This window comes from Haliotis asinina, chromosome 6, assembly GCF_037392515.1.
Source record: "Haliotis asinina isolate JCU_RB_2024 chromosome 6, JCU_Hal_asi_v2, whole genome shotgun sequence".
NCBI classification, from domain to species: Eukaryota; Metazoa; Mollusca; class Gastropoda; order Lepetellida; family Haliotidae; genus Haliotis; species Haliotis asinina.
The window spans coordinates 38,675,200-38,702,297 of record NC_090285.1 but is presented as its reverse complement, the minus strand read 5'-3'; the positions used below and the strand labels follow the sequence as shown (position 1 = coordinate 38,702,297).

The following is a 27,098-nucleotide window of genomic DNA, read 5'->3' as shown; positions in this document are numbered from 1 at the left end:
ATTGTTGTTGAGCATCTTCAGAGTTTTCTTGTGTTGTGGTTCTAACTTTTTTTATCCTTGGGGAGGATCTTGTAGGTTGAACTGTCACTCAGACTAAGGTTGTACGTTCCACGGTTGACGATGGTAGTGCTGCAATGGGAAGTGTTGACTACCGCTTGTTCCTGGCAATTGCTGAAGTTTTGTGGGTTTTTTTACGATACTTAATCTTGTCGTTGAGGGTGGCATAGTTGATGGTAGGGAGGTCTGGACGTTTTTCATTTTATTTGGACAAATCCTTGAAGATCACCCTTAAGGCAAATGAACGAGGTACCAGCAGCCAGACTATGCAAACCCCCTGAGACTGCATATACCAACTAAACTGCAATTGTGGCAGTAGCTACATTGGAGAAACGTCACGTCCATCTGATATACGTATCAAAGAACACAAAACATCAGTTGAGGAGGCCGACAACAAATCAGCCCTTTCAGAACACATCAAAAACAAGTAGCCCAGAAACGTTGTGTTAGACAACGAAAAGACGTTGTCATCCACATACTCGTCTTATTATATTCACCAACTTCTAAATGCCTCTCAAGAATCCCAATACAGTGATGACGCAGACAAATGAAAACCAATGCCAGTTAAAAAGGCTGCTCCAATCAAGGTTGAGACAACGAAGGCAACCGTCTTGCTCCAGTGCAAACCTCTAAACTCTAATAAGTCCTAATCAGGAGATACTAAGTCCTAATTAGGAGATACTATGTCCTAATTAGGAGATCCTATGTGCTAATTAGGAGAAGTTAAGTCCCAATTAGGCGATTAAAAGTCTTAATCAGGATATAATAAGTACTAATTAGGAGATAAAAGACTTCAGGCTGTGGCACTAGGACGCTTTCGTAGCCGCACGATTGTTGACGGCGAATAAAGTTTACAAACTATCTCACATACTATCCATGAACATAGTAGAGTTGAACAAAGCAGAAACATTTTCGGAAATGTGTTTTGTAGCGTTTATGAGCCATTTGTTTGGCAACATGCCTTTGCACACCAACCTTTCAAACTGAATAAAATTTATGAATGGGCTAAAATGAGTCTATGTAAGAAAAATCCTCTTCCGATGCTAATTTCACTTTCATTTAGTTTTCATTACATATCCTTTGGTCTTCATTTCCGAGAAAACATTTCCTGTTTTAGAAACACTAAAAGAATTTTCTTCGATACAAAAGTCACGAATAGCTGTTGGTCACGACAAAGATGGCCGGATCCTCGTTGCACATGTTGATGTGGCAAGAGGGAATATTGGGTAAGTTCAGAAAGAGTCTTTGTATTGCAATACAGGTTAATGTGACACATTTCCCACAATCTTACTCCAAATCCTTAAGCTACATGCAAATGTAGAGTAACAATGTACAGTATTAAGGAAAAAAGAAACAGAAACAAAAAGCATTGAAACTGCATGTTTACCACAACCACTCAGACCTCTGAAATAGCAGCTGGTGAAGTTATCAACATAACTATTAAGAAAACACCGTGAAGCAAACTTGCATTTGACAATATAGACCTGCATCTCAACATAGACAATATCAATGCAACGACAATAACCTGTTGGTAAGTACAAACCTTCAAGTTAACAATGGAACGTCTCTTAATATACCATGGACCCGTTCTCTGCCATAGGTTCGTTTTTGAAAGCACGTCGCTGAAGGTAAATGTCTAAGCACGACTATGTCATAATTGTAACAATCAATTGCATGACTAGAACTTTGTCTCAGCTGACTCAAACGACAAAAAGAACTACGCTGATGGGCTATGTATTTTTGTCAGTTTATACTGGCTGAAATATTGCCTATGTGGCTGAAAATCTCACCTGACCCACATACGTCGTTTTTGAATAAACAAGAACGTTTCGTTTACGAAAATATATATGGCATGAATATGTTATGTGTGTAAATATGTGTTGTACATTTAGAAACGTCTAAAACACCGCTTACGTTAGTTCTGGTGCCTCTAAAATGATGAGCTTTAAGGCATCATTAATTCTAAAATAACAAAGTTTACAAACCAATGTTAATTGCATGACATTACATTTATAATAGCAAAAAAGTCATTAAAGATTCGGTATCAATGGCAATATAATGTAAACGCAATAATAGTTATGAAAACAATGATCCTCACATCGCATCACCATTGATCAATGTTGGGAATCCATGGTGAAGAGTAATTTTTCAAATCGAAAATGTTGGTCTTGATTTAACGTGCATGTAATAGGGAGACAACCAAGCACAAAGTAAATCAGTTCTACGCTGCTACTGACTACCCGGGGAAAGAACATGTTTCAAGTACAACATAAATACAGTAGACCAACATGAACTTAATCTGTAGTTGATAGTAAAAGTGTGGTAACGATCAACAGTCCGCGAGAACAGCTTATCTGGCACGTGGAAATCAGTCACAACACAAGAGGGTGTTCATGCGTTCAGTGGCGAGTGGGTAGCGCCTACTAATGCCTACAGGGACAAATAGCTAGTATTAAATGAACAATTTTACGCACCAGTGGTCACAAGGTATACTGCCTCTACCCTTTCACTGAAGTGGTAGGTCCCACTTAATTGTGCACTAATGCTTACAGGGAATACAAAAGACAGACTTTAAACGACATTTTATAAGGTTTAATCATATCAATTTAATTTCTGCGCACAAAATTACATTACATATTATTGAATTATTAATTGTGATTAAATGACGTAACATTCTAAGTCATGTATTCAGATGATCAACGTGAATTATTGACATGTGTACAAATATACAAATGTACATTTCTGAAGCCATTCAAGCTGTTTGTGTCATTTATGCCAACGTAATCAAGTGTCCAGTAGCTGAGAGGACCTCCATGGGGGGGGGGGGGGGGGGTCGGGGGGGGCGGCTTGAGTCCAGTTGCCAGTTGGCCCTTCAGTCTTGTTAGTCTCTGGTCAGTCTCTGTATAGATTCTCTTACTGGGTGAGGAACGGGCGCCGTGGAACATCTGCACCAGCTTGTTTCTCTCAGTTTTCTCCAACTTCTGCTGCACTTTGTAAAAGCGAAAATGTTAGGGTGAGCCCTTTGCACAGTCTTGTTGAGGTGGGAATGCCAACCCCCGAGATGGTTGTTCGTCCATCTACCTTTGTAGTCTGTACTCGTCGCCGCAGGGCACTGGCAGTGAACATGAAGATCTTCCATGAACACACTTCCAGTGTACACAGGTCTGTCGTCGGTTGTTGAGTCTGTATCTGTAGCCATCTACTAGTATCTGCTGTCCTCCTCTCTGTGATGTGAAGTATTCGACTTTCTTTGGGTTTCCCATGGTTAGCAAAGACGAGTTTGGTTACAATCATTTCAAAGTAATGCATTTCCTTCTCAATAAGAAAAATCTCTCTCAATAAACAGAACATTTCCTTCTCACTTTGTTTATCTCTCAATATGTTTTCTACCTTTCAATCGTGTGAGATGGAGTATACCCTCCGTTAAGAGCGCTTTGTCCTCTACTCCCCTAATCCCACTGTAGGCATTACTGCACACTAACCGGTACAGCCCACGCGTGTACAGGTAAGCGTATCGCCGTCACAACATTTTTTGTAGCTATTATTCCCTGTAGCTATTTGTCCCTCTAGGTATTAGTAGGCCAAACCGGCGAGTGTATGGTACTAATATATTGGTGCATACCTGTCACCTTCCCCTCATTTAGGCCACTAGAAGTAGATGATTATCTGTGAGAAGTCATTCAGTATATTGAGTGCTATTTGTCAGATATACTAGAGCGTCTAAATGTCTTCTCGTTTCATTCAAAACATGTAATGAGGATGACAAATCTGGGGATGTATAATTAATTAATGTATAAAATATGTGTCCAGGTGCTTCTTTGTGTTAAGCCTCTCTAATTTGCACAAAACCCCTCGCCGGCCAACGTCTCCTCATGTGTCTTCACTTCAAGTCTTCACTTCAAGAGCCGTTGAGCGGCGACAATTCTTATCTTTCTTAACATGTTACATGTTAATTTCTTAACAGATGAATTCCAGCACAAGGGCGTGTCTTTGTCTTCTAGTAAGAATGATTCAGAATAGTTCACTCCTGATTCGAAATAGTCCAATAACTCAAAGTGATAATCGTCTATGTTTTAATTTTAAAGGGTTGACCTCCATGAGCTTGCATCCATATTACTTGACCTCGGCTTTGTCAATGCTATAAACCTTGACAGTGGAGGATCGACCACTACTGTGATCAATGGTACACTGGCTAGTCACCCGTCAGATCAATGGTGAGAGCATCCCATTTTTCTGGTTTAAAGTAAGTAGTCTGCTTTGGAGACATATCGGTGGTTGTATATTGTAATACACACGTTTCGGAATTTTTTCTTTCAATTAGTCAGTGTTACTATATGTAAGAAGTATATGCTCGTTCGTTCGTGGGTGAATGACTGTAACACTCTGAGCAATAGCTATAGGTGTAAATTAAATTCTGACCTTTAGTCAACGAAGAAGCAACGAAGGCCAATAATGGGTTTGATATCGAAATATCATGAAGGTATTTGAATGGTTTTAGTGTTGTGGTGCACGTACACCTGCTCTCAGGAATGCGTTCCAAGCTATAATTGTGGGTTGGATTGTAAGTACACCATGAGTATTTCATGACAGGAATATTTTGTTTTAAACACCCCGTTTTCCGAGGAGCGAACGAAAAAGATTACTTGTGAAGATACGATTCTCAAGTACGAGTTGGTCTTACTTGTACATATTGCTAAAAAACAAGCCGTGAAGTCTTATTTCGCACACACTCCCGAGTTCTGCTTCACACATACAAGTGAGATATGTTACCACTAGTTTGGTACAGAGTTTCGCTTGACAGTATACACGAGAAACGATAAAACATTAAAATACAGTACTGCATAAGATGGACCAGCAGGAATAATGACGATTCTACTAGCTTCTCACACAACAGCAATGTATAATACTCAATCTGTATTCATATCCGCATGTGACAAGGTCCATGCATTTCTATGCAGGATGTAGGTAACAAAGGTACTGTGAGTCCCCATGGTCCCTAGTATGGTGATCTACCTAGTGGTGGTGATCTATAGCCCGTATTACATATTATATTTTCCAGATAGTGATATTAGTTTTAATTTTCCACGCTAGTTTTGATTCTAATTATGATATTCCAGTAGTTTTAGCGTCCCTTGACAACAGGTTTTATATAATGCACATTTCATTTCAATGATGACTGTTCTTTCAGCACTGACAAGATATTCAACTGTGAGCGCGAAGTGTCTACCATCCTTTGTATTCATGAGCCAGAGAGCTACCCACCTAACAGTTAAGGATCTTTGTAGTAATGATAATTACAATTAAATTATTGATTTATTTAAAGAGATATATCTAATTGGAAACAAATGAGGGATTTAAAGTACCGTAAATGTTTTGTCCGGAGAAACGTACATCCTGAAACATTCAAAGAAAAGTAAACCTACCACAATTTTTAAAACGTAGTACTTTTGTCATTTTAAATTATGGTTAAATGTAACTTTAGTCGCCAGGGATGATAATACAAATCCAGTTCGAGTTCATGCAGGTAGCAAGAGTCCCGATGGTCGCTAGTGTGGTGATTTTCTATCAGCTGCTGGCAATCCATAGTCCACTACTATTATATTGTATAATTAATTATCAATGTACTCTTTTATTAGCGCCCAAACTAGTTTTGAATAAAATGTGATAATCTTACTCTTATACAAAAGACAAGATTTTATACCCTTTAAATATTTGTCATTTGTTTGTTTTGGATGTATAATTTCCTCACATCAATATTTAGCCGAAATATTGCCGAAGTAACGATAAATATTGACCCCCCTTACCCATATAGTTGATGAGCGCATGCGGTGGAAGCCTGTAATATCTTAGGTAACCGGGTCAACGGCCATGGACCAATATTATGCCCGAATGTTGGAACTGCAAGACTGGATTTAGACAAGCACATGACATGTTTCAATTATTAGATACAATATTTACATATGCTGTCTGTATTTGGTATATATACATGTCTGAGGGTTTCGTTGCAGGAACACTGCCAGAGTTGTTCAATTCCACGCATCAGTCGGATCAAAACCGGTAGGCCATTTATCACTCACAGTGCACCTCCAACAATCGGTTTAGTATAGTAAGACACTCTTACAGTGCACGAGTCAGATTCGGACCCGCACTTAGAATCTCCTGCCACAGTCAGATTTGCGCTGGAAACACGTCAGGCATTCGAAGAACACCTATCACTAACTGTCCTTCTCGTTTTGGTGACACAGCATCACAGAATGGCGCTTCCTCTGTAGCGAGTGGATGTCTGTAACTGACCCTAATTTTCTGGGGTGGGAGTCACGGAATGGTCCGTGGTTTAAGTGTGAATGGCCATCTAGTTTTTCATGCCATTGTTACACAATAGCCCTTGAACTGTTTTGAGTGTGACTACAATAATCCTTCTACCTTAACGTGGCACTGTAGGACACTAATCGATTTGTTTTGTATGTTGTTCTCATACAGTGATCGTTCTGATTAAATCTAGATCAGGTAAGTAACAACACAAATAAAAAAAGTAAGACTGGTCTGAATCTTGTAGTTTCTTTCAGACTGATCTGCATCACCTCCGTCGTACTGAATATCATCGCCTCTGTAAGCATCATGATAAACTGTATTCTTCTCTCCAAGTACTTGAGTGTACGGCGACGATAAGCAACTCATATGACGCCTTAAAGAGAGGTTTGTGTTCCAGGATGTGTGCGTAGGTTGGTACGATAGGAATGAGGGTGGGGGTTAGTGGAAGCATGACCCTTTAATCCAAATGGTCATACACGATATTTACGAAGCATACATACTTCCATGACAAGAAATATACTCTATTTGCACCATTTCTATTTATTATTTTATATGACGTCATCTGATTCTGGAAGTTGGCACTTTTGTTATTTATCCCTGCTATTCGTATACACACAATGAATACGGTTGGGTAATCTAGAAATCCCCTTAGAAAAGGAACAGAGTTTCCATGTACCAACGATAAGTTAGATCAAAGTGACTAATGTTTCACAGTGTCATGTGTTCTTTATCGACCGAAAGGATGGTATACTGTGCAGTGTACAAAGCACCTTTGGAGAACGTTGGGAAAAAATGGAGAAACTAGGGAATGACGTTAGCCAAATGCCAGATTCCTGACAAGTTACCTCCCTTTGTAAACTGGTGAGTTATGAATCGGCATTGCGGTTATAGCGATCGCATGCCAGACCACACTCTTCAGAAATGGAATTAGTCTATACATAAAATAAGGTTTCCAATATGTTCCAGTTATGTTTCGTTAATAACAGCAATACATTGTGTAATACATTTCCTTTTCAAATGCTTCAGTATCCACTCTTTTCGTAGCCTTCACTATAATGTCAAGAAATTAGATTTCTTAGAATATTCAGTTTTCCAGAGAAATTTCATACATGGGTCTGTGGTCAGTAATTGATTATTTCACACAAGTGTTTTGCCCATAGTTCCCAGAGTCGAAATGTGTTTGGAAGGGATATATATATATATATTCATATGTATATATGTGCGTGTGTGTGTGTGTTCTTATATATGTTACTTCTTATATATATATATATTGCTTACTAATAGTTATTTTCTCCACTCGAGACTCATTCCCACATGGGAATTTTTGAATAAGTGAAGTTGTAGGTTTCCAGTGTTTCATTAGATATTCAATTTGATGTTGCTCTATTTGGTATTCATTTGTCACGTTTATGTATAAACAGCATATTTAGAAATATTTATGTTTGTAGAATATTTTGATCATAACAGATGACACTTTGTCACTATACACACTCGGTCAAATGCATAAAAGTCAAGCTTATTATATACTCCGTTATTGTCGTTATTATTAGAAAAAAAAATATTCAGCGAGTATGGGTTTTACGCAGTTTTCATCAATATTCTAGCACCAGACATGAACTTCACACATTGTACTCATGTGGGGACTCGAACCCGGATCTTTTTCGAGCGACCGCCTTAACCACGAGGCTAAACCACCGCCTCTGGCGTTCGGGAATCATTATTGAAATTGAAGGGTGAGTGAGGAATTTTAGTTTTACGCGGCACACAGCAATATTCCAGCTATATGGCGGCGGTCTGTAAATAACCGAGTTTGGGTCAGACAATCCAGTGATCAACAACATGAATATCGATCTGTGCAATTTGGAACCAGTGACATGTCTGCTAACCAAGTCTTCGACCCTGACCACCCGATCTCGTATGTCGCCTCTTACGACTAGCACAGTCGCCTTTTACGGCATGCATGGGTTGCTGAAGGCCTATTCTACCCCGGAACCTTCACGAGTCTTACTGAAATTAGCTTCACACTTTGTACCCATATGGGTAATCGAAGTCGGGTCTTCAGCCTGACATTAGGCTATCCCACAGCCCCCAATACAAAACAATATTCACAAGGTATGAATTGAACGTTTCAGCTATTTTCTCTAAATGTAAGGGCAGTTTTATCGTACCTATTTATTTATTTATTTATTTATTTATTTATTTATTTATTTATTCATTTATTTATTTATCTGCTAATCCTTTCGTCAGTTATCATACTGGCGATGTCTGTGGCATTATGTAATATTATGAACACCGATAACTAGTTGGGGACATCATCACACTTTAAAAGGAAACACAAGTGCATATTTGAATCTGTTGAAAAATGAATCAGCTTTTCTACTTCTGTGAGAAACATTCCGAATTTACACTGTAATTTGGGCTGGTTTAGAATTTTCCTACATGTCGGATGGGAAGCGGTGGATCACAACAAAGATATACAATAAAGGTGGATAGCCAACAGTATCTGTTAAGTAATGATTACACTTGAAGCTAGTCGGTGAACAGTGTTATTGTATGTGCACAATGTAAACTAGAAATTAGTAAACCTATATGCATGTACATTTTCACGTACATACATAACAGTGATTATCAATCAACGCGCAGTCGATTAAAGTCTTGAATGATTTTTTCCTTCTCGTCTTTTGAGGTCTCTAGAAGGAAGCAGTTATTGTTGTATTAAATGTAATGTGCCTCGTCTTGCCAGAATCCTTTTACAGAGATGATGACTTTGTAATATGACTTGTCCCATACTACAACGAATATGCTGACTTGTTAAGTTGGAGACTTGCCTCCTCGTACTATAGGGCACGCCTGTAAAAAGGACGTAAGTGGAAGAACTGTTAAGATCGTCTATTTATAGTGCCGTCTGCCGAGATCGCCGATACTTAGCGGTTGTTTACATCACTGACAGGTAGCTAGGAAGTGGCTCAAGTCTGTGAATTATCAAAATTTAGCAATGTAATGCATATTTGTGAGTGTTCACCAACTAAAAACAATCGTAACTTTCCCCAGCCCTATCCGACAGGATTCCTCTTCCTTACACTTAATAACTTTATTGCCTCGATGTGCCCTGAGAAAATGGGCGACGTCTCGAAAAGTCAGCAGCAGACGACCTCGTTTTTCATCTGGCTCAAGAGTGGCAATGCACCTGATGGATCAAGCAGTTGATAGATGCATATGTTAGAGTGAGAGTTTCTTCATTTAAAAACAAGCATTCATACAAAATGAACTGTTTCTGTTATATTTTTGCAGCCGATATCCGTAAGCACCACGAGAATAGGAAACGCCAGTATACACAAAAACAAACAAGCGTTTCATAGGAAGCTAATCAAAGTTTGCATTTATTTCATACACGCATTGTATTAAGTTTCACAGCTCAAATGGGTGGAATTATCATTAAAACGCCCGCATGATACAGAAGTGGGCGGGTCACGGTGACTCGATGATTCCCCCAAAATGATGGACGACAGGCCATTACCACGCCCGTTGTTGGGTGAACGTCATAAGGATCTCGGCTCTGACTGACATTTGTCACACGTACCTGTGTCATTATGAATTCTGTGCCGGTGCTAACCTTAACAGTTGCACCATGAATTACACTAATGAAAACAACGACTAAAACTCTAACGTTGTTGAGAACTGAAAAACATGGCAGCTAGTAGTATGGACAAATGTCTAGGTCTATTGTCGTCACGCTTTGTGGTTTAATCTGTTTGTTCTATAACGTTTCTATACTTGTAAAGGTGGTTGAGTTTAGTTTTACAACGCGCTCAGCTATATTCCAGCTATGTCTCGGCGGTATATAAACATACCTCATACCAATGCCTGTATATTTCACGTCAATACATTTGCTCGGGCAGTTAATGAAAGACCTCGTACTTCGGCAAATGATAATACTCTGAAAAATAGCCTTACCATTATAGTATTTTGTGAATATTATGTTAATCTAATGCTAAAGCGTGTGTAGCACACATATTTTCTCAAAACGTCATTAAATGTCTCACACCAATGCCTGTATATTTCACGTCAATACATTTGTAACACTTGCATTCATTACACCCATCAATGTACCTGAGCCACCTGTATCATTCTTCAACAGCATGTATATATTCAACTCGTAAATATGTTTGTATTCTTGTAGGGATTCCACACGTCAATCTGTCAGTACTCATATAAGGATTCAGCTCGTAATTACGTCTCTACCAGATGCAGTCGTCTGTGTTAAACTTATTAACGCCTGCATGTATGTCCTCACTTATTAATATGTCTGTGCTACTCTACGCACCACGCCATTCAGTCATTCATTCATTCATTCATTCATACATTGAACGTGTTACATGTTAGCTGTCATTGGATCCAGACCAATATCTTCCAGATTACCGGACAACAGCTCTATTTTCACAGCTGAAGCACACGCCATATTAACGGTTCTTAAATATATTCAAAGACATTCTTAGCATAAACAATATATAATATATTCAGACTATCTTCCTTGCCTTCAGGCAATTAAAAGCTTTTCATGTAAGCATTCACTTTAATGGAAATTGTTGAATTGTATAATGATCTTGCTACTGGCCTATACGACAACAACAACGTCTTTTGTTGGTTACCCAGCCACGCTGGCATTTCTTTTAACAGGTGGACTAAGGCAGCGCTCAACAAATCTGTGACACCCTTTATTATCCCATACTGAGATTAGTAATTTACGATTACATGTTATATACATGATCTTATGCAGAAGAAGTGGGACACTGAAGTAGGTATCAATAAATTACATACAATAAAACCCTATATTGGTTACACCTACTTGGGTTGTCAGTCCTTATTTGAGGAGGTCATCATGCGACGATGTGGCATTGGCCACACAAGATCCTCCGTTTTTTATCCTTTGTGATGAAAGAATCACAGTCAAGTATGTCTTGCTTGACTGTGTTGAATATTCCATCACAAAGGATCACAAATATGGAGATTAGCTCCATATTTACGAGTAGCTCAATCTTGTCTCTATGTCCACTTTCTCCCGCTACCATCGCTGGTGTCTTGTTGTCATTTAAATATTTCTTCTACCGTTGATGTCCACTGTGTTCAGCGAGAAAACATATTTCAAGACCTCCGTGTGTCCTCCATAGCATCCTAAGTGAAGGATGTTGTGATCGCGTACGTCTTTGAGTGAGAGATTAGCTCTGTGTTCGGCGAAGTAAATTGTTGCCGTCAAGGCAATCTGCTGTGATCTGCTTGTTCACAGTGTCATCCTTGTACACCATTCACTGTAGACTAGGTCCACACATTGCTTAGAGGAATAAAACACATTGGTAAATTTATTGTCTCAAGGTTGAAAATTGAAAATAATCATTTTACACCCGTCAACGAAGCGCGGGGAGAGATCAATACAACGTATATATTTGAACGAGATCGAGTTGAATTAATTTGACAAGTGTCTTCGAATCCCATTAAAGTTGGTTGATGTCCATGCTGAATTGTCTTGCTGAGTCTCGATGGTTTAAAGGCCACCGCCATGTATGAGGAAGATCGTTGTATTTTGGGCGATAAAAAAAGAAAGAAACAAAAATTGTTTGAACACTTGCGGTGTAAATGCAAGCCAAATACCACCCCAACACCATTCTGCAACAGTTGGTGATGACAAATCTGAAGGTAGAACCAGTTATAAAATGTGAAGATATGAGAGACCGTACACTTTTGTGGTTAAAAGGCTTTCTTACCAAGACCGTTATTAACACAATCTCCGACATAAACAGATGGGCCATGCCACTCAGATGGCTATAAAGAGGGAATTCTCAATAAATGTGGTACTCGGTTGCGACGAGAGCGACAATACACAACGACCTTCTCATTTCAGTCGAGCATCCATCACGCTCAGAAATTAGGCTTTGGTTGCAGTTTACTCAGGGCATATCTAAATGTGTTGTTCATCGTGTATTGTGAAATATTAACTTCAACACGTCTGCATACGTTTGATTTAGAATAATGGTCCAGTCCACAGCTCGACGAACGATTTCATTATCAGACCATCTTTGACATAAATAGCACATTCCACAAAATCCATAACAAATAAAGTAAGATTTCATCATTAATTCTCTTATCACTGACATAATTTTTATTACTATCATTCATATACATTATTCAGTATAGCATCTACTTGGATAACGATAAAATCCAGTATGTAATGATACTCCGCTTCAAACTGACCTTCGGAAGATGAATGCCTGACCATAGAGAGTTGTTATCCAAAATTGACTTCTAGAGATTTCAGTTATCCCCTTGCCACTAAGGCGTGCTAGGTATATTATTTAGACTCAGGAGAGTCCTCATGAAGAGGTAAAATTTGATGTGTCTACGCTGTGTAAATGTATGAGAAAGTGTAGTTTTGATCCGGACTATAACAGACCCCCATTGACGTCCCTCTGGTATGACTTAATACACCACATAATACATCTGCCAACTTTCGACCAAAATTCGTGGCCATGGTATATACTGACAAACTGCTCAGGTCAATAATAGGAGCTTATTGACAATGGGTAAACAAAAGATATTTCATTTTGTTACCTGTTGCTTTTTGGTAAACAGAATAAAAATCAAAATTTGGTTGTTTATTTTAAACCTTGTGCGTGGTGTCATTTCAGGGAAACCTCGAGGCGCAACAACTTCGTACACTACATCACAAATTTTAAGGTCTTTTCGTTCACATTATTAAAACAAGCAAAATACTCAAAGTGATCACACCCTTAAACAACATGGCGACGGAAACCTCAGAAGAGAAGGCTTTCAGTGAGATCGGTAACACAGAACAGTTGGGAAACAAGGATAAGTTGAGCAAGGAAATGACAATTGACCTGTATTACGGTGTATGCCGCCCACAGGCTCTTGTCTTGTGGTTGTAAGATAAGGTTCTCCGTGATCAAGCGTAATGTGATGGGTGAAGCACGTGGCTTGTCGCGGCACAGCCAAGGTTCCATGCAGACCAGCAACAATGGAACTACACATACATGCAGCCAGCTCTCTGACATAGCAAGTTAAATTTTACATGCTGATGGTCATTATACTTGGACTTCCTCAGGGCATCCAAACTATATTCTATAAACTGAAAAGTATGTCCATTTGTTTGATTTCCACTGTGTTCATTTAATACATATGGTCAAATTAAGGCATCTTATCGTAAAATGGGCAGTACCTTTCTAGGGCTGGGTATCGGGAAGTAAACTGTATTGAAAAATATTGCAATTCGGGTACCCGTATTGCGATACGTATTGCGGTATCTTGGGCACTTAGGTGTTTGACAGTGAGTGACACAAATTATGCATGTCAATCCTATTTACTATAGTGGAAGTCCCTGAACATGTTAGTCGGGATTCAGATAACAGCAATCTCAAAATGTGTTTGCATAGTTAAGGATTCTGTTTCCTATTTTATACAATTTATAGTATAACAGTATTCAGTTTTGCCATTGAATAATGAAGGAAACATCTGTTTTGAATGGCAGTCTGTGTACATTTTGATTTAAACCATGAAGATAGTTGTCAACTGGTTCTTGTGGGGTAACCAGCTTAGATCCTTAAATAGAATGTAGAATTCCGTAAGTCAATGATCAGTCAGGGAGATGTTTCAACATTTATTGTGAGGTCAAGTGTGTTATACATAAATACATATACATAAAAGATATTTAAACAATAATCTAATATATACATTTTGATGGGGAATTAGCGTCTCAAACGGTCGAGCTTAAATCTGTAACAGTTATAACATTTCCTTTTTCAACATAACATCAAATACTAATCATAATGGGAAAGCATATTCATACAAATCCTTTTAACACATATCTCAAGGCACCCGTGGCGAGCCACCTCCTCGTGGTGGGTGCTGGGTAATGCGAAGAGCTCGCCGACACCCCCGTAGTGGACCCGGGGGCATATTTGGTCCACCAACCCGTTTGCCGTGGGTTGCGGCCCTGTGTCGGCGGAGGAAGGGATCCTGGTGGTTGAGGGCAATAGGAGCTTGCAACCGTGTTCCTGTTGCTCAATACACCACTTTGGCCCTGACTTCGCCTAGACGGGTGGTCGAATGGGCCCGGTTCGACCAATCGGCTGGTCATGCCAAGCCCTGTGCATGGCTTTTCTATATATGTCATTGCACAAATTTGATTTGATCTTGTTTTACTGTCGGTCTTGGCCTAATTGCTCATCTAAATTGTTTATTGATTTTGAAATCTGATGTTGTGAACTTTGCCTAGAGTCTTATGCCCAGAAGGCGGTGGCTCATGGGCCAATCTGGTGGGATATATCTTTTTAAGATATTTTCTGCTTGAGTATACCCTCCTAGTATCCTTGGTGCCGTCTGCAGGAGATCCACAGGCATGAGGCATCGTCCTTGTTGACACTCCATGGTGGGTGGGGAGCTAGGAGGGTGAATCATATATTTTTGTACCATGGCACCCCCACTTAAAAAACGATCACACGAATCTGATGATTCGTTATCTTCAGATGATGAGTTGCATACAACGTCCAGTAACCCTGACAATTGGCCTCGTTTCATTGTGATGTGTGCCCCTGAAGGGGGCCCTCTCAAGTTAAATCCCTTTGCTGTGTCAAAAGGCATTGAAGGTTTGGTTGGGGAGGTGAAAGACATTAAAAAGTTGAGATCTGGTTCCCTGCTAATCGAATGCAGGAAAGAAATACAATCCAAAATTCTGCTCAAAACAAAGTCTCTAGCAAATGTTCCTGTAGAGGTGTCCCCTCACAGGACACTAAATACCAGCAAAGGCATCGTCCGTGATACTGGACGTTGCCTTACAGACATGAGTGAACTTGACATAGTTACTGAACTACAATCACACGGCGTTACTCATGTTAAACGCTTTACAGTCAAAAAGAATAATGATGTCTTCAAGACAAATACTTACTTGTTTACATTTTGTCTCTCGATGCCTCCAAAATCTCTGAAAGCAGGATACTGCAACTTAAGGGTTGATACTTTTATCCCCAACCCCTTGAGGTGCTATAATTGCCAAAAGTATGGGCACGGATCCAAGTCATGCCACAATCCAGCTGCATGCCAACGATGCGCTGGAGCGTGCAAAGATAGTACCCTTTGTGATAACACACCTGTATGTGTAAACTGCTCTGGTTGCCATCCCTCTTCATCCAAGGAATGTCCTTCCTGGAAGTTACAATCAAAGATTTCACGGGTGAAGCATGAGTAAAACGTTTCGTTCTTTGAAGCAAAACAAATCGTTCTGGCACAAGAACAGTCGGGCCCGAGTTATGCTGCTGTTGTTTCTGCTTCTGTTCAGGCCTCTAAACCAAAACACGTTTCATGCAGTTCAGCCGGTTGTCAAACGGATTACACTTGGGCTTGTACATCAGCTCCAACATTGCTGTCTGCTGAAATACAGGCGAATTCTTCAAACGAAACTTCCAGCGTACAAACTATTGTTCAGTCTAAGGTATCCTCTGGGAAGGATTCATCTGCTTCTCAGAAACAGGCATCTAAATCAGACTCTAATGTGAAGTCAAAAGTGAACACTACATCCAGATCGAGCAATGAAATCACGAAGAAAAATCAACGTAACAGGCCTCCTAAGGGGTCTAATGATCAGGTCCAACTATATAATAAGTTTGGATCACTTGAGGCCATGGATGTGTCCGACCACATCCAAGGTCGGACTCATAGCTTGTCATCCACAAGGAAAGTGAGGGGTAGATCTCCTGTACATCCACCAAGGAAATAATGTCTTCTGCTATAATTCAGTGGAATTGTAGAGGACTCCGGACTAATTTAAATGATCTACACTTATTAAACCAAGATTTTAAACCGTCGGCGTTCTGCATCCAAGAAACTTATCTGAAACAGACAGATAATTTTGAGCTCCGTCCCTTCGATGCATACCACTCTTTTTCTCCTCCGGGTGATAGAGCTTCTGGTGGTTCATCAATCCTGTTGAGGAACAATATTATCCATAGCTCAGTTCCACTAAAAAGAAATCTTCAAGTTGTTGCAGTCCGACTTACATTACAAGTTGCTTTTACTTTATGCTCTTTATATATTCCGCCTTCATCGACTGTCCAACTAACTGATCTGCAAGATCTTTATGATCAACTACCTAAACCCTGTATAATCATGGGTGATTTAAATGGCCACAGTCCACTATGGGGTGGCATTAATACAAACACCAAAGGTAAATTACTAGAGGAATTTCTTTCAAATAATGATTTATGCATATATAATGACGGCTCAAATACATATTTCCATCCTGGCACAGGTACTTATTCAGCTCTTGATTTGTCTATTACTGATTCCAACCTACTGAGTGAATTTGAATGGTCAGTCCACGACGATCTCTGTGGAAGTGACCATTTCCCAACAATATTAAACCCTGTGATGCCATCTGACGTTACACCATCATTAAGATGGAATTTTAAAAAAGCTAACTGGCTTTTATATGAAACACTCTGTGCAGACAAACTAAAACCTGAACTTTTTTAATGATATTCCTGATGCCATACAATGTTTTTCAGATGAATTGAATAATATTGCTGACGAGTGTATACCAAAGTCCTCTGCAGTTCCACATGTGCGAAAACCATGGTTTAATGATGAATGCAAACAGGCTAGGAAAGCACGGAAGAGAGCGGAACATTATTTCCGTCGCCATCCTATGGTCCACAATTTAGATAAATTCAAAATTTTAAATGCTAAAGCAAGGCGTACTTTCAAGCAAAGTAAACGCCACTCTTGGCGAACCTATATATCAAAAATAAATTCACGCACACCGATATCAAAGGTGTGGAATATGATCCAGAAAATCAAGGGTAAGGGTTCTAAATCTAGCATTCACCATCTCCAAGATGGGAACCATTTATTGACTAATAAATCAGACATTGCGAACAAACTTGGTGAGACATTGGCAAAACATTCTTCCTCATCACAATATGTACCCCAATTTCAAAAATACCAAAATCAGCAAGAAAAGAAGGTTATTAATTTCAGTTCAGATAATGGGGAAGATTACAACGAAACTTTTTCGATACATGAGCTGCATACTGCTCTTGACCAGGCTCACGATACTGCTACAGGAGCTGATAACATACATTACCAACTTCTGAAGCACTTACCGGAATCGTGTTTAGAGACCCTTTTAAATATTTTTGATAGTATTTGGACATCTGGTGAATTTCCTTCTTCATGGCGTGATGCTATAATTGTTCCAATTCCTAAACCTGGACGTGACCATACCGATCCTTCCAATTATCGACCAATTTCACTCACTAGCTGTGTTTGCAAAACCATGGAACGCATGATCAATAACCGATTAGTTTGGTACTTGGAAACAAATAATCTAATCACTGATATACAATGTGGTTTCCGTAAAAACAGAAGTACCATTGATCATTTAGTACGTTTAGAATCTTTTGTTAAAAATGCCATCATTAATAAACAACATGCAGTGTCGATCTTTTTCGATCTGGAAAAAGCATACGATACGACGTGGAAATATGGTATTTTAAGAGACTTACATGATTTTGGATTAAGGGGCCGTTTGCCTCAATTTATATCAAATTTCTTAAACGATAGACAATTTCAAGTCCGAGTGGGTTCAACCTTATCTGACCATTATAATCAGGATCAGGGTGTCCCACAAGGCAGTATTTTGTCTGTCACACTGTTTAGTATTAAGATTAACAGTTTGTCCAAGGTTTTAAATGATTCAATAGATGGATCACGTTTCGTGGATGATTTTAATATTTCTTGTCGTGGTAAAAATATACACACTATTGAACGACAACTACAGTTATGTTTAAACAAAATAAATAAATGGTGTCTCGAAAATGGATTCATATTTTCTCAGTCAAAAACTAATTGTCTACACTTCTGTAGAAAATATAAGCCACATAAGGACCCTGAACTGTTTCTAGATGGCACTCCCATCAAAGTGGTCAAGGAGACCAAGTTCTTGGGTATAATTTTCGACTCTCGTTTAACTTTTCTTCCGCATATTAAATATATAAAAAATAAATGCTTGAAGGCGCTGGATTTAATAAAAGTTGTTTCCAACTCAAAATGGGGAGGGGACCAAGCTACCCTCCTTCACCTCTACAGATCATTGGTCCGTTCAAAGCTTGATTATGGCTCCATTGTATATGGTGGAGCCTGTAAAAGCAACCTTAAACTTCTTGATCCTATCCACCACCAAGGTTTAAGACTCTGTCTTGGATCTTTCAGAACTTCACCTATTGACAGTCTCTACGTTGAGGCCGATGAACCATCTCTTACACAACGTCGTATAAAATTGTCTTTACAATACATTACTAAATTATCCTCAAATGAATCTAACCCTGCCTATAACTGTGTTTTCAATCCCCTTTATGAGGACTTATACAACAAAAAATCTTCTCTTGTTCCGCCTCTTGGACTGAGAATTAAGCCATTTATTGCTGTTTCCGGCATTGAGCTGGGAAGTGTAGCTCCTTCCCGTCTTCTTTCTTCTCCTCCTTGGCAATTGGTTAGGCCACAAGTTGACCTAACATTAACTGGATTTAAAAAATCAGAAACTAATGATTTACAGTATAAACAAGAATATCATCAATTCAAAAGTAAATACAGCAACTATAAATCTATATACACAGATGGGTCCAAGGACGGTGACACAGTGGCTTGTGCCACTGTCATTGGATCCAGAACAATATCTTCTAGATTACCGGATAACAGCTCTATTTTCACTGCTGAAGCTAACGCCATATTAACGGCTCTTAAATATATTCAAGACATCCTAAACACAAACAATACATAATCTATTCAGACTCTCTTTCTTGCCTTCAGGCTATTAAAAATATTTCTTGCAGACATCCACTTTTAGTAGAAATTATTGAACTGTGTAATGATCTTGCTACTGGCTAATACGACATTGTCTTCTGTTGGTTACCTAGTCATGTAGGAATCTCAGGTAACACATTGGCTGACCTTGCTGCTAAAGCAGCACTCAACAAATCTGTGACACCACTTCTTATTCCTTACAGTGATTATAAAGCCACCATTAGATCTTATATCCGTGATCTGATGCAGAAGAAGTGGGACACCCAAGTGGGTATAAACAAATTACATGCGATAAAACCCACTGTTGGTTATACCTACTTGGGTTGTCAGTCCAGATTTGAAGAGGTCATTATGCGACGATGTCGCATTGGCCACACAAGATACACGCACGAATATATATTAAAAGGTGAGGATCCTCCGTTTTGTATCCCTTGTGATGAAAGAATCACAGTCAAGCATATCTTGCTTGACTGTGTTGAGTATTCCATCACAAGGGACACTTATTTCAATTCAAGAACAATGAAAGATCTTTTTAACAATACCAGTTCTCATTTAATCATAGGATTTTTAAAAGCATTAGATCTATTAGCTGATTTGTAAATAGATATATATTTTATAATTGGAAGTTTAAATTAGTAACTCAAATTGTTAGTGGCTGTACCCTCAAAGGGGGTTAAAGTACTGTAAAATTATTGTCCTCCTGAGAGGGTACGTAAGTCCCGAAACATTTGATCTAAATTTAAGGTTTCCAGGTTTTTAATCGCAGTATTTTTGTTATTTTAATGTATGGCTAATTCTCCGCATAAAAGCCAATGACTGAAGGGATGATGTGAATCCAGCTAGGGTCCATGCAGGTAGCAAAAGTAATGTAAGTCCCCATGGTCCCTAGTATGGTCATCTACCTTCAGTTGTTGGCAATCCATAGCCCAGTTTTATATTGTATTGTCCTCTTATAGTTGAACTGTTCTAGATCTAATTACTAGTTTTACATTCTCTGTGATATTCTAGTTGTTTTACTGTCCTTTGTTGACAGTTTTTTTATGATATAAATGTATTCCATTTCATGTTAAATTGTTCTCGTCACGATATGGCTGAAATATTGCCGATGTGACGTTAAATATTAACTCACTCACTCACACATATCTCAGTTGTGCCTCAGCTGTCGTTATGTAAAACATACATAAATGATATTTGCTATTGAACCAAACATTCACTTTAGTTCACTATTAGCATAATGATGATGCAAAGTACATCTAATGTGTCCATACATGAGTGCAACACGGGCACAACTAATCCATGACAGCACATCTACTTCATTTACATGTTCAAATAACGACTGAGATATTATGCATGACGATGTTCATGCAAATACAATATTACATAGTAAGTAACGACTTTGACATTATGCATGATGATATTCATGCAAAGACACTATTACACAGTCAGTAACGACTTTGACATTATGCATGACGATGTTCATGCAAAGACACTATATACATGATATTGCCACTTTCTATTCATAAATAAGACATTTTAGTCATGGCATTAAATAATGTAATATCAGAGTTGTACAAGAAAGCTTACCTTAAATAGAATGTAGAATTCCGTAAGTCAAGGATCAGTCAGGGAGATGTTTCAACATTTATTGTGAGGTCAAGTGTGTAGACAAGAAATCACTGACCTCTTTTTATAGCCGAAACACCACTGATCAATGTTGGAATTCTTTTGTGATTGGCCAAAAAGGTACAATCGGTGTTTTAAAAACCATTTTGATTGGTTGACCAAGATCGGATATTTTTACTATTGGTCACTGATTGAACAAGCCGAAATGAATTTTTGGAAGGGTAGTCACGTGACCGTGACAGGATTATTACACCGACTTAATTATGGTTTGTTTTACAACTTCCTACAGCTGATGTCACCTGGCCGTGACAACAGTAGTTGGGGCTAATTAGCTTGGGGTTAATTAGACTGGATTTATTGCAGTTGTAGTCTGGATGTCTGTACCACGTGTCATTAAGACATTTACTGGTGCAATAAACAATAGCTTGAGTTTTAAGCGTGGCATGTTCAATGGTATATGGCTTGTGTTAATTATTCTTGCCAGGTGCGTTACATCAGTTTGAACCATGACACGAAGGTTAATTAATGTGGCATTTCAAAATTGCAACTCTTCAAAATGAATGTGAACTCACAGAAAGATATAAGTGGCAAACATATACAAAATACATACATACAAAAAAATATACAAATATGAAGAAAATATACAAATATGAAGAATACAAAGATAAATTGTGCACTGTCACATAGTCACAAAAACGCCATATGTTCTTCACGCAATATACCGATAGGATATTGCGATACGTGTCGTTTAAAAAGCGCAATACAATATACCGGTATACTGGTAATACCGTGCAGTCCTTGTACCTTTATATTAGAATAGTATAATTGTCTGTGAAATCAGTGCAAAGGAGTAACCGTGAAACTGCGGATACAGTTATTTGTGTTTGAATTATTTCAGATCATAATGATTCAATATGAAGTCAATGTAATGGCACCATACCTTTTGGTCCATTAGGTGTACAACTTCTATTGAAAATGTACACTCAAATGTAACAAATATTTCTTATTTTCTCATTTTCATATTCTATGTTTCCATGATATTCCGAGTGTACCTTTAATTTGCGAGAGTTGTTCTTTGTTGTTATTTTTTTAATTTTGTACAGTTCCCAGGTTACAAACAAATATTTTACAAGCATCGTCTCTATAAACATCAACTCCACAACAAACACCTCATATCGGTTTATCTATGCCGCTGCTATATGCTGTCAGAGAAAGTCTGAGTAACTAACCGAGAAGGCGACAGAAATTCAAACCTGGCACCCCTATCCCAAAACGGGCATGTAATGACATGTTGATGCATATTGTTTTTTAAAGTTTAAAGAGCACAATTATTCACGTAACCTCAACTTTAAATAGGAAATAAAACATCCGTTTCTTAGTATTACTTTCATTTTTTTATATTAACAGGGCAGGACGCCAAGTACAAAGGACAGCGCCCTGCTAAAAATTCCAAGTTGAAACACTATTGACGCCATGCCTTCGGAGTTAATGTAAACCTATAAAAAACAGGCTATCGACTGATAACAACGGAGTTCACGGATGAGTTAAGATTCCCATCACTGATTCACGAGCAAAAAAAAAAAACACCAGAAAAGAAACAGTTTGATTCTTTTAATCAAAGTATGTATGACCTATCCAACAAGCCCTCCGTCTGTTATCCTGAAAAATGGAAGATATGGTTTATAATCATAAGACTGAAATATAGTCTATAAGATGATGGCTCAATTATATCCAAATGGCAATCTCGGAGCTAATTTCATTCATAGCTCGTAAATAATTTATGATTGGTTTGTTTTGTCACGACAGTCTCAGAAAGGGAAGTATTTTCATAAATCATACTGTTTTTCGCATATGAAGTTCGCTGTGTTGTGGCACGGGTAATCTCCCCATTTATAGTTGTAATTGGGCCATATCACCATACAGTCCCCACAGGTTGCACACCCTTCCGGCTCACTGGGTCCCCAGTCGAAATATGTGACCCGTTCTCCACTCGAGGACCACTTCCATATCCCCTCTATCTCCATGTCATTGCCACCTATCCAGGTATGCATCTTGGCACCAATATCTGCTTGTATCAAAGGAACCAATCACGTGAGGAATCTTAGGTTTCATGTTGAAATAGCTGATTAAAACAGTCCGTTTGGGCTCTCTTGCTTAAATATGCATTTTCACTCGATAAATATTATCTTTAAATATAAATATTTCGGCCAATGCATGCGATCGGTAAATATTACCGCCAAATACTTTCAGATATCCAGTTATGAAGGCGTTTTCTTCAGCCGTTTCAATAGTTGCAAGATAAGCTCCTCGCGCGACACATAGTTGCTGAAATAAATGGTAATTTTGAAACATTTGTCACAAAGATATCTCAAGTTGATATTGCATTAAAATACGACCTTTGATATTCGAAACACACATGACTATTATGATATACCAAAATGTCTTAGTTCAGTTTTCGTTCACAGGGCACCAAGAATGTAGTTCACATTATCATCACTGTAAAAAACACGAAAAAACCCTTCCCACATCTGTAGGAAATCTAAATGTGTTGTACAGTTGTGAATATATAATGTGTATATGTTTGTTCCAGCAGTATCACAGCTATACCATGTTATATGTAAACAAGTCGATACTGGATCAGAAAAGCCAGTGATTGCCACCATGGGAGACCATGGGTTTAGGAGTCTTTATGGCATAATGATGATACCATGATACCAGGTGTTTGCTAATAAAGTGACCGTGCCCCACCGATGACACCCGTCATAAACATGCGCTAGTCTTTGTTTACCTAATTTTTTTTGGAACGAATACTATCAGTCAAAAGAGTCGGGTATCGTTTCTGTCACTGATACGTCAAGTTTAGGAATTTCCTCGAAATGCGTACCAAGGAGCGTATTGAGGGCGCCACTGATAATGATACTCACGGATGCCTCCATCCAAGTCTCTTGCGTACCAATAAACATATAGCAAGAATTGCCATATGGGATCCATGTATCTGGACAACAGTTACCTGAAAATATAGCGTATTCAATAGAGATTATTATCAATATCAATGTTACATTCATTCTCTCGTTATGATCAGGTGAAACAATAGCTCATAATCTACACAGAAATATGTGCGTAATTGAGTTCAGTTAAAATAATGATAATAATAATAAATCTATAAAGACACACATATTCATTAGACGGTTTACGAGTTATAGATCATTATTGCAACGTAATAGAAATCCAATGCCAGTATGCAACGACGTAAAAGGCGTAAAGTTATATCATCAGTGACAACAATATTCATCCATATGTACCAAGTTCCAAAACAAACCTAGACTCTGCGTCTAGCGTGTGAGTAAAGAGTGGTATTTTAGACAGGTTTAATAACGCACTCAGGTTCTAACATCAACATTAGATTATCAAACATTTTAACATATGACTGCAACAAACTACCCGTAAATGTTAATAGATACATTTTGAACACCATTATGTAAGAATAAAATATGGCCTTCATTAACAATACGTTACAAACACGGAGTGGAGATCAGATGATAGGTCTTTTGAGCTAACTAATCACCTAATAACGGGCTTGATAATGGCCCGTCGTCAAGCATTTTTCGGGCATTATCAAGTTACAGTGGCCCGCTCATTTCTGATAACGTGCGGGCGTTTTTATGATAATCCTATCCATTTTAGCTATAATCGTGCTTATCGACCATTTCGTGGGATGACCTTGACCCCTCGCTATCGCATTGGCAACGAATTCTGTTTACTGAAGAATATCGTTTTCAGTTATTTCGTGCAGATGGTCGGGTTCAAGTCTACCCTGGCAAAGGTGAGAGAACAACACCCTGCTGCATTCAAGAGACGGTTCCTTTTGGTGGAGGGAGTGTTATCTGCATATGTAGAGATTTGACGACACATCCGGTAGTTTTCGATGCACACTGAACATCCCAGCGTTACATTGATCAAGTTTGCGTCCTGTTGTGCTGCTATTGTTACAGCAACATAGGCGTGTCATGTCTCTGCAATATAACGCCAGGCCCCATGCTGCCAGATTTATACAGGCCTTTCACAAGCATAATAACGTGAACATTCTGCCATGGCCAGTTCGATCCCCAGACCTCTCGCCGATTAAACACTTGCGGGATTACCAAGACAGACAAATTCGTTCAGGTAACTCACCACCTATAAATCGTCAAGACTTGGTAGATGCATTGAATAGTGGAGTGGCAGGCCATTGGAAACGACGCTATTCGACGACTAACTCTGTTAGACGTCGTATTCAAGTACTGAATTATGTCTGATAATGACTCATCTGATCTGAACTGATCATGTCATGAAGCTCCAATAAGTCTCTTAACAAACTGCAAATTTACAGCTTCTGTACATTTCTAATGGCAACCCCAAATGTTCTAAATTTTATAAGTATCCCTTGATAAATGAGTGGTTGAACAATGAATTACATAACATTTGACATCTCTACTTGTTACATTTTCCCAGAGACAAATTTGCATCAGTATATAGTTTCTTTTGTGCGTTAGTTTATTTGGAAGGCGGCTCGTGTTATATTAAAGACCTACCTTCAATATCAACTGTCAGAAGTAGTAGCAGGAAAATGTACAACATGTTGTTAGGTTGACAAACACACCACTCAACACTTTTTCTTATCTCCTTTTAGATAACCTGATATGTGACACAACATGTGTTTGAAACTTTCAAACCTTTATCATCAGTTTTCGTAAAAATCTTCCAGTTGATTTGCATGTAGGTGTCTGTTTTCTGTTACAGCTTCGCATGTTGAGAAGCTCAATCTGCTAAGTGAGTGAGTGAATGAAACTAAAAGTCTTATGTCGAGTGTATAACTTATACACTTAATAAGCTATGAACAGAACAAACTTTCGAAAACCCCATGAGCTTGTCGACGTATGTAGCGACCAGAACTGGGAAACGCGATGGAAGACACTCATCTCACAAAGTGAAAATGCAGAAGTTACTTGACATTGACATTTCACAGCAATGCGATAGAAAAGAGCAATGCCGAGAATAAAAGGGATAGAATACGGACCAATTTAACAAATCTTTTGTGCACCTGGATTCCTGTACTGTCCTCTCACTTACACTGACAGTCGGTCGGAAAACCGATTTTGGTATCCCCGTAAACCTTTGGATTTCTATATATGCTTTGAAATCTAACTCATCTATCATAACGAGGAATGAATATTTTGGGATCAAAGCACTGACAGTACCGCAACCACGTTCGTCAACCGGACACGATCGCCGACCCCTGACGCCATGTTTGTTTGCACTGTGAAAATAATGCCTAAATTTTGCATATGACCTCTCTAATTTGCATCGATATCCGCATAAGACCCCAACAGATACCGAAAATATCTGTTGGCTTTATCCCGTAGAGAACACTATTCACTGTATTATAAAATATATTTGTACATTCAGACATACTTGAAGTATCTGATGTCTGGTACCTAGCTGGGTCTCTGAGAATAATCTACAATGAGTGTAAATACAAAAAGTAGTTGGTAAAGCGGAAAAAAGGTTCATGCTATTCTTTTTGTCTGATGATATAGTTAGGTAATCAAAGATGTATGAAAGAATGAGCATGTTTGCTAACTATGCCTGTCAGTATACCTGTCAGTGACAAGACACTTCAACCCCAACTAAATCGCCCGTTTGCAATCCAAAAACCTAGCATCCTATTAGTGAGTTGGTAACATGGGAAACAAGGGATATATACCTGAAAGAGTTCCTTGGGCAAAAATGAAATAACTGACCTAAAGATCTCCTAGATTTCCAATTATAAAATGTACTGGATTGTATGTAAATCTCTCCAAATACTGCCTATTCATGGATTACTATAAGGCCGGGCGGGACAACTTAGGAATGGCCAGCGAGTCCTAACTTGACATACAGAAGGGAGCAAGCTACAAAGACATAGTTTATATCATTGGAAAGATCTCGAGGAGATGAACACGAAAAGTTCATTTGCCAGTGTGTTCACGTGTTAAGCTCACAAATTGGCTCTGAAAATGCATTTCTGCAGAAATTTCTGGCAGAAATTTTTTTTCCCGCAGAAATTTCTGGCAGCAATTTTTTATTTCACTACCAGAATTATCTTAATTTAACAAAATTAGAGAGTATAAGTAATGATACTGCTGCATGAGTGGTAGTTTCACGTTTATTCCAAGTAATAAGCACTTAGCGTGATGAACGGATCTGATATTTTTGTTTCGATA

At 38.6% G+C, this 27,098-nt stretch overlaps 2 protein-coding genes across 2 annotated transcripts in view; one reads left to right on the top strand and one right to left on the bottom strand.

The window, feature by feature from the left end:
- Positions 1 to 5,330, top strand: part of LOC137286665 (N-acetylglucosamine-1-phosphodiester alpha-N-acetylglucosaminidase-like) — a 31,320-nt gene extending 25,990 nt beyond the window's left edge. The window contains exons 5-8 of the mRNA XM_067818640.1: positions 469 to 484; positions 1,175 to 1,283; positions 4,143 to 4,271; positions 5,246 to 5,330. Coding sequence (XP_067674741.1) covers positions 469 to 484; positions 1,175 to 1,283; positions 4,143 to 4,271; positions 5,246 to 5,330 — 339 coding nt within the window. The remainder of the gene's footprint in view (positions 1 to 468; positions 485 to 1,174; positions 1,284 to 4,142; positions 4,272 to 5,245) is intronic.
- The window catches only part of LOC137287018 (uncharacterized), a 70,675-nt gene extending 45,178 nt beyond the window's left edge, over positions 1 to 25,497 (bottom strand). The window contains exon 1 of the mRNA XM_067819105.1: positions 25,428 to 25,497. Within this exon, the coding sequence (XP_067675206.1) occupies positions 25,428 to 25,473 (46 nt within the window). The 5' untranslated portion in view covers positions 25,474 to 25,497. The remainder of the gene's footprint in view (positions 1 to 25,427) is intronic.
- Positions 25,498 to 27,098: the final 1,601 nt, after the last annotated feature.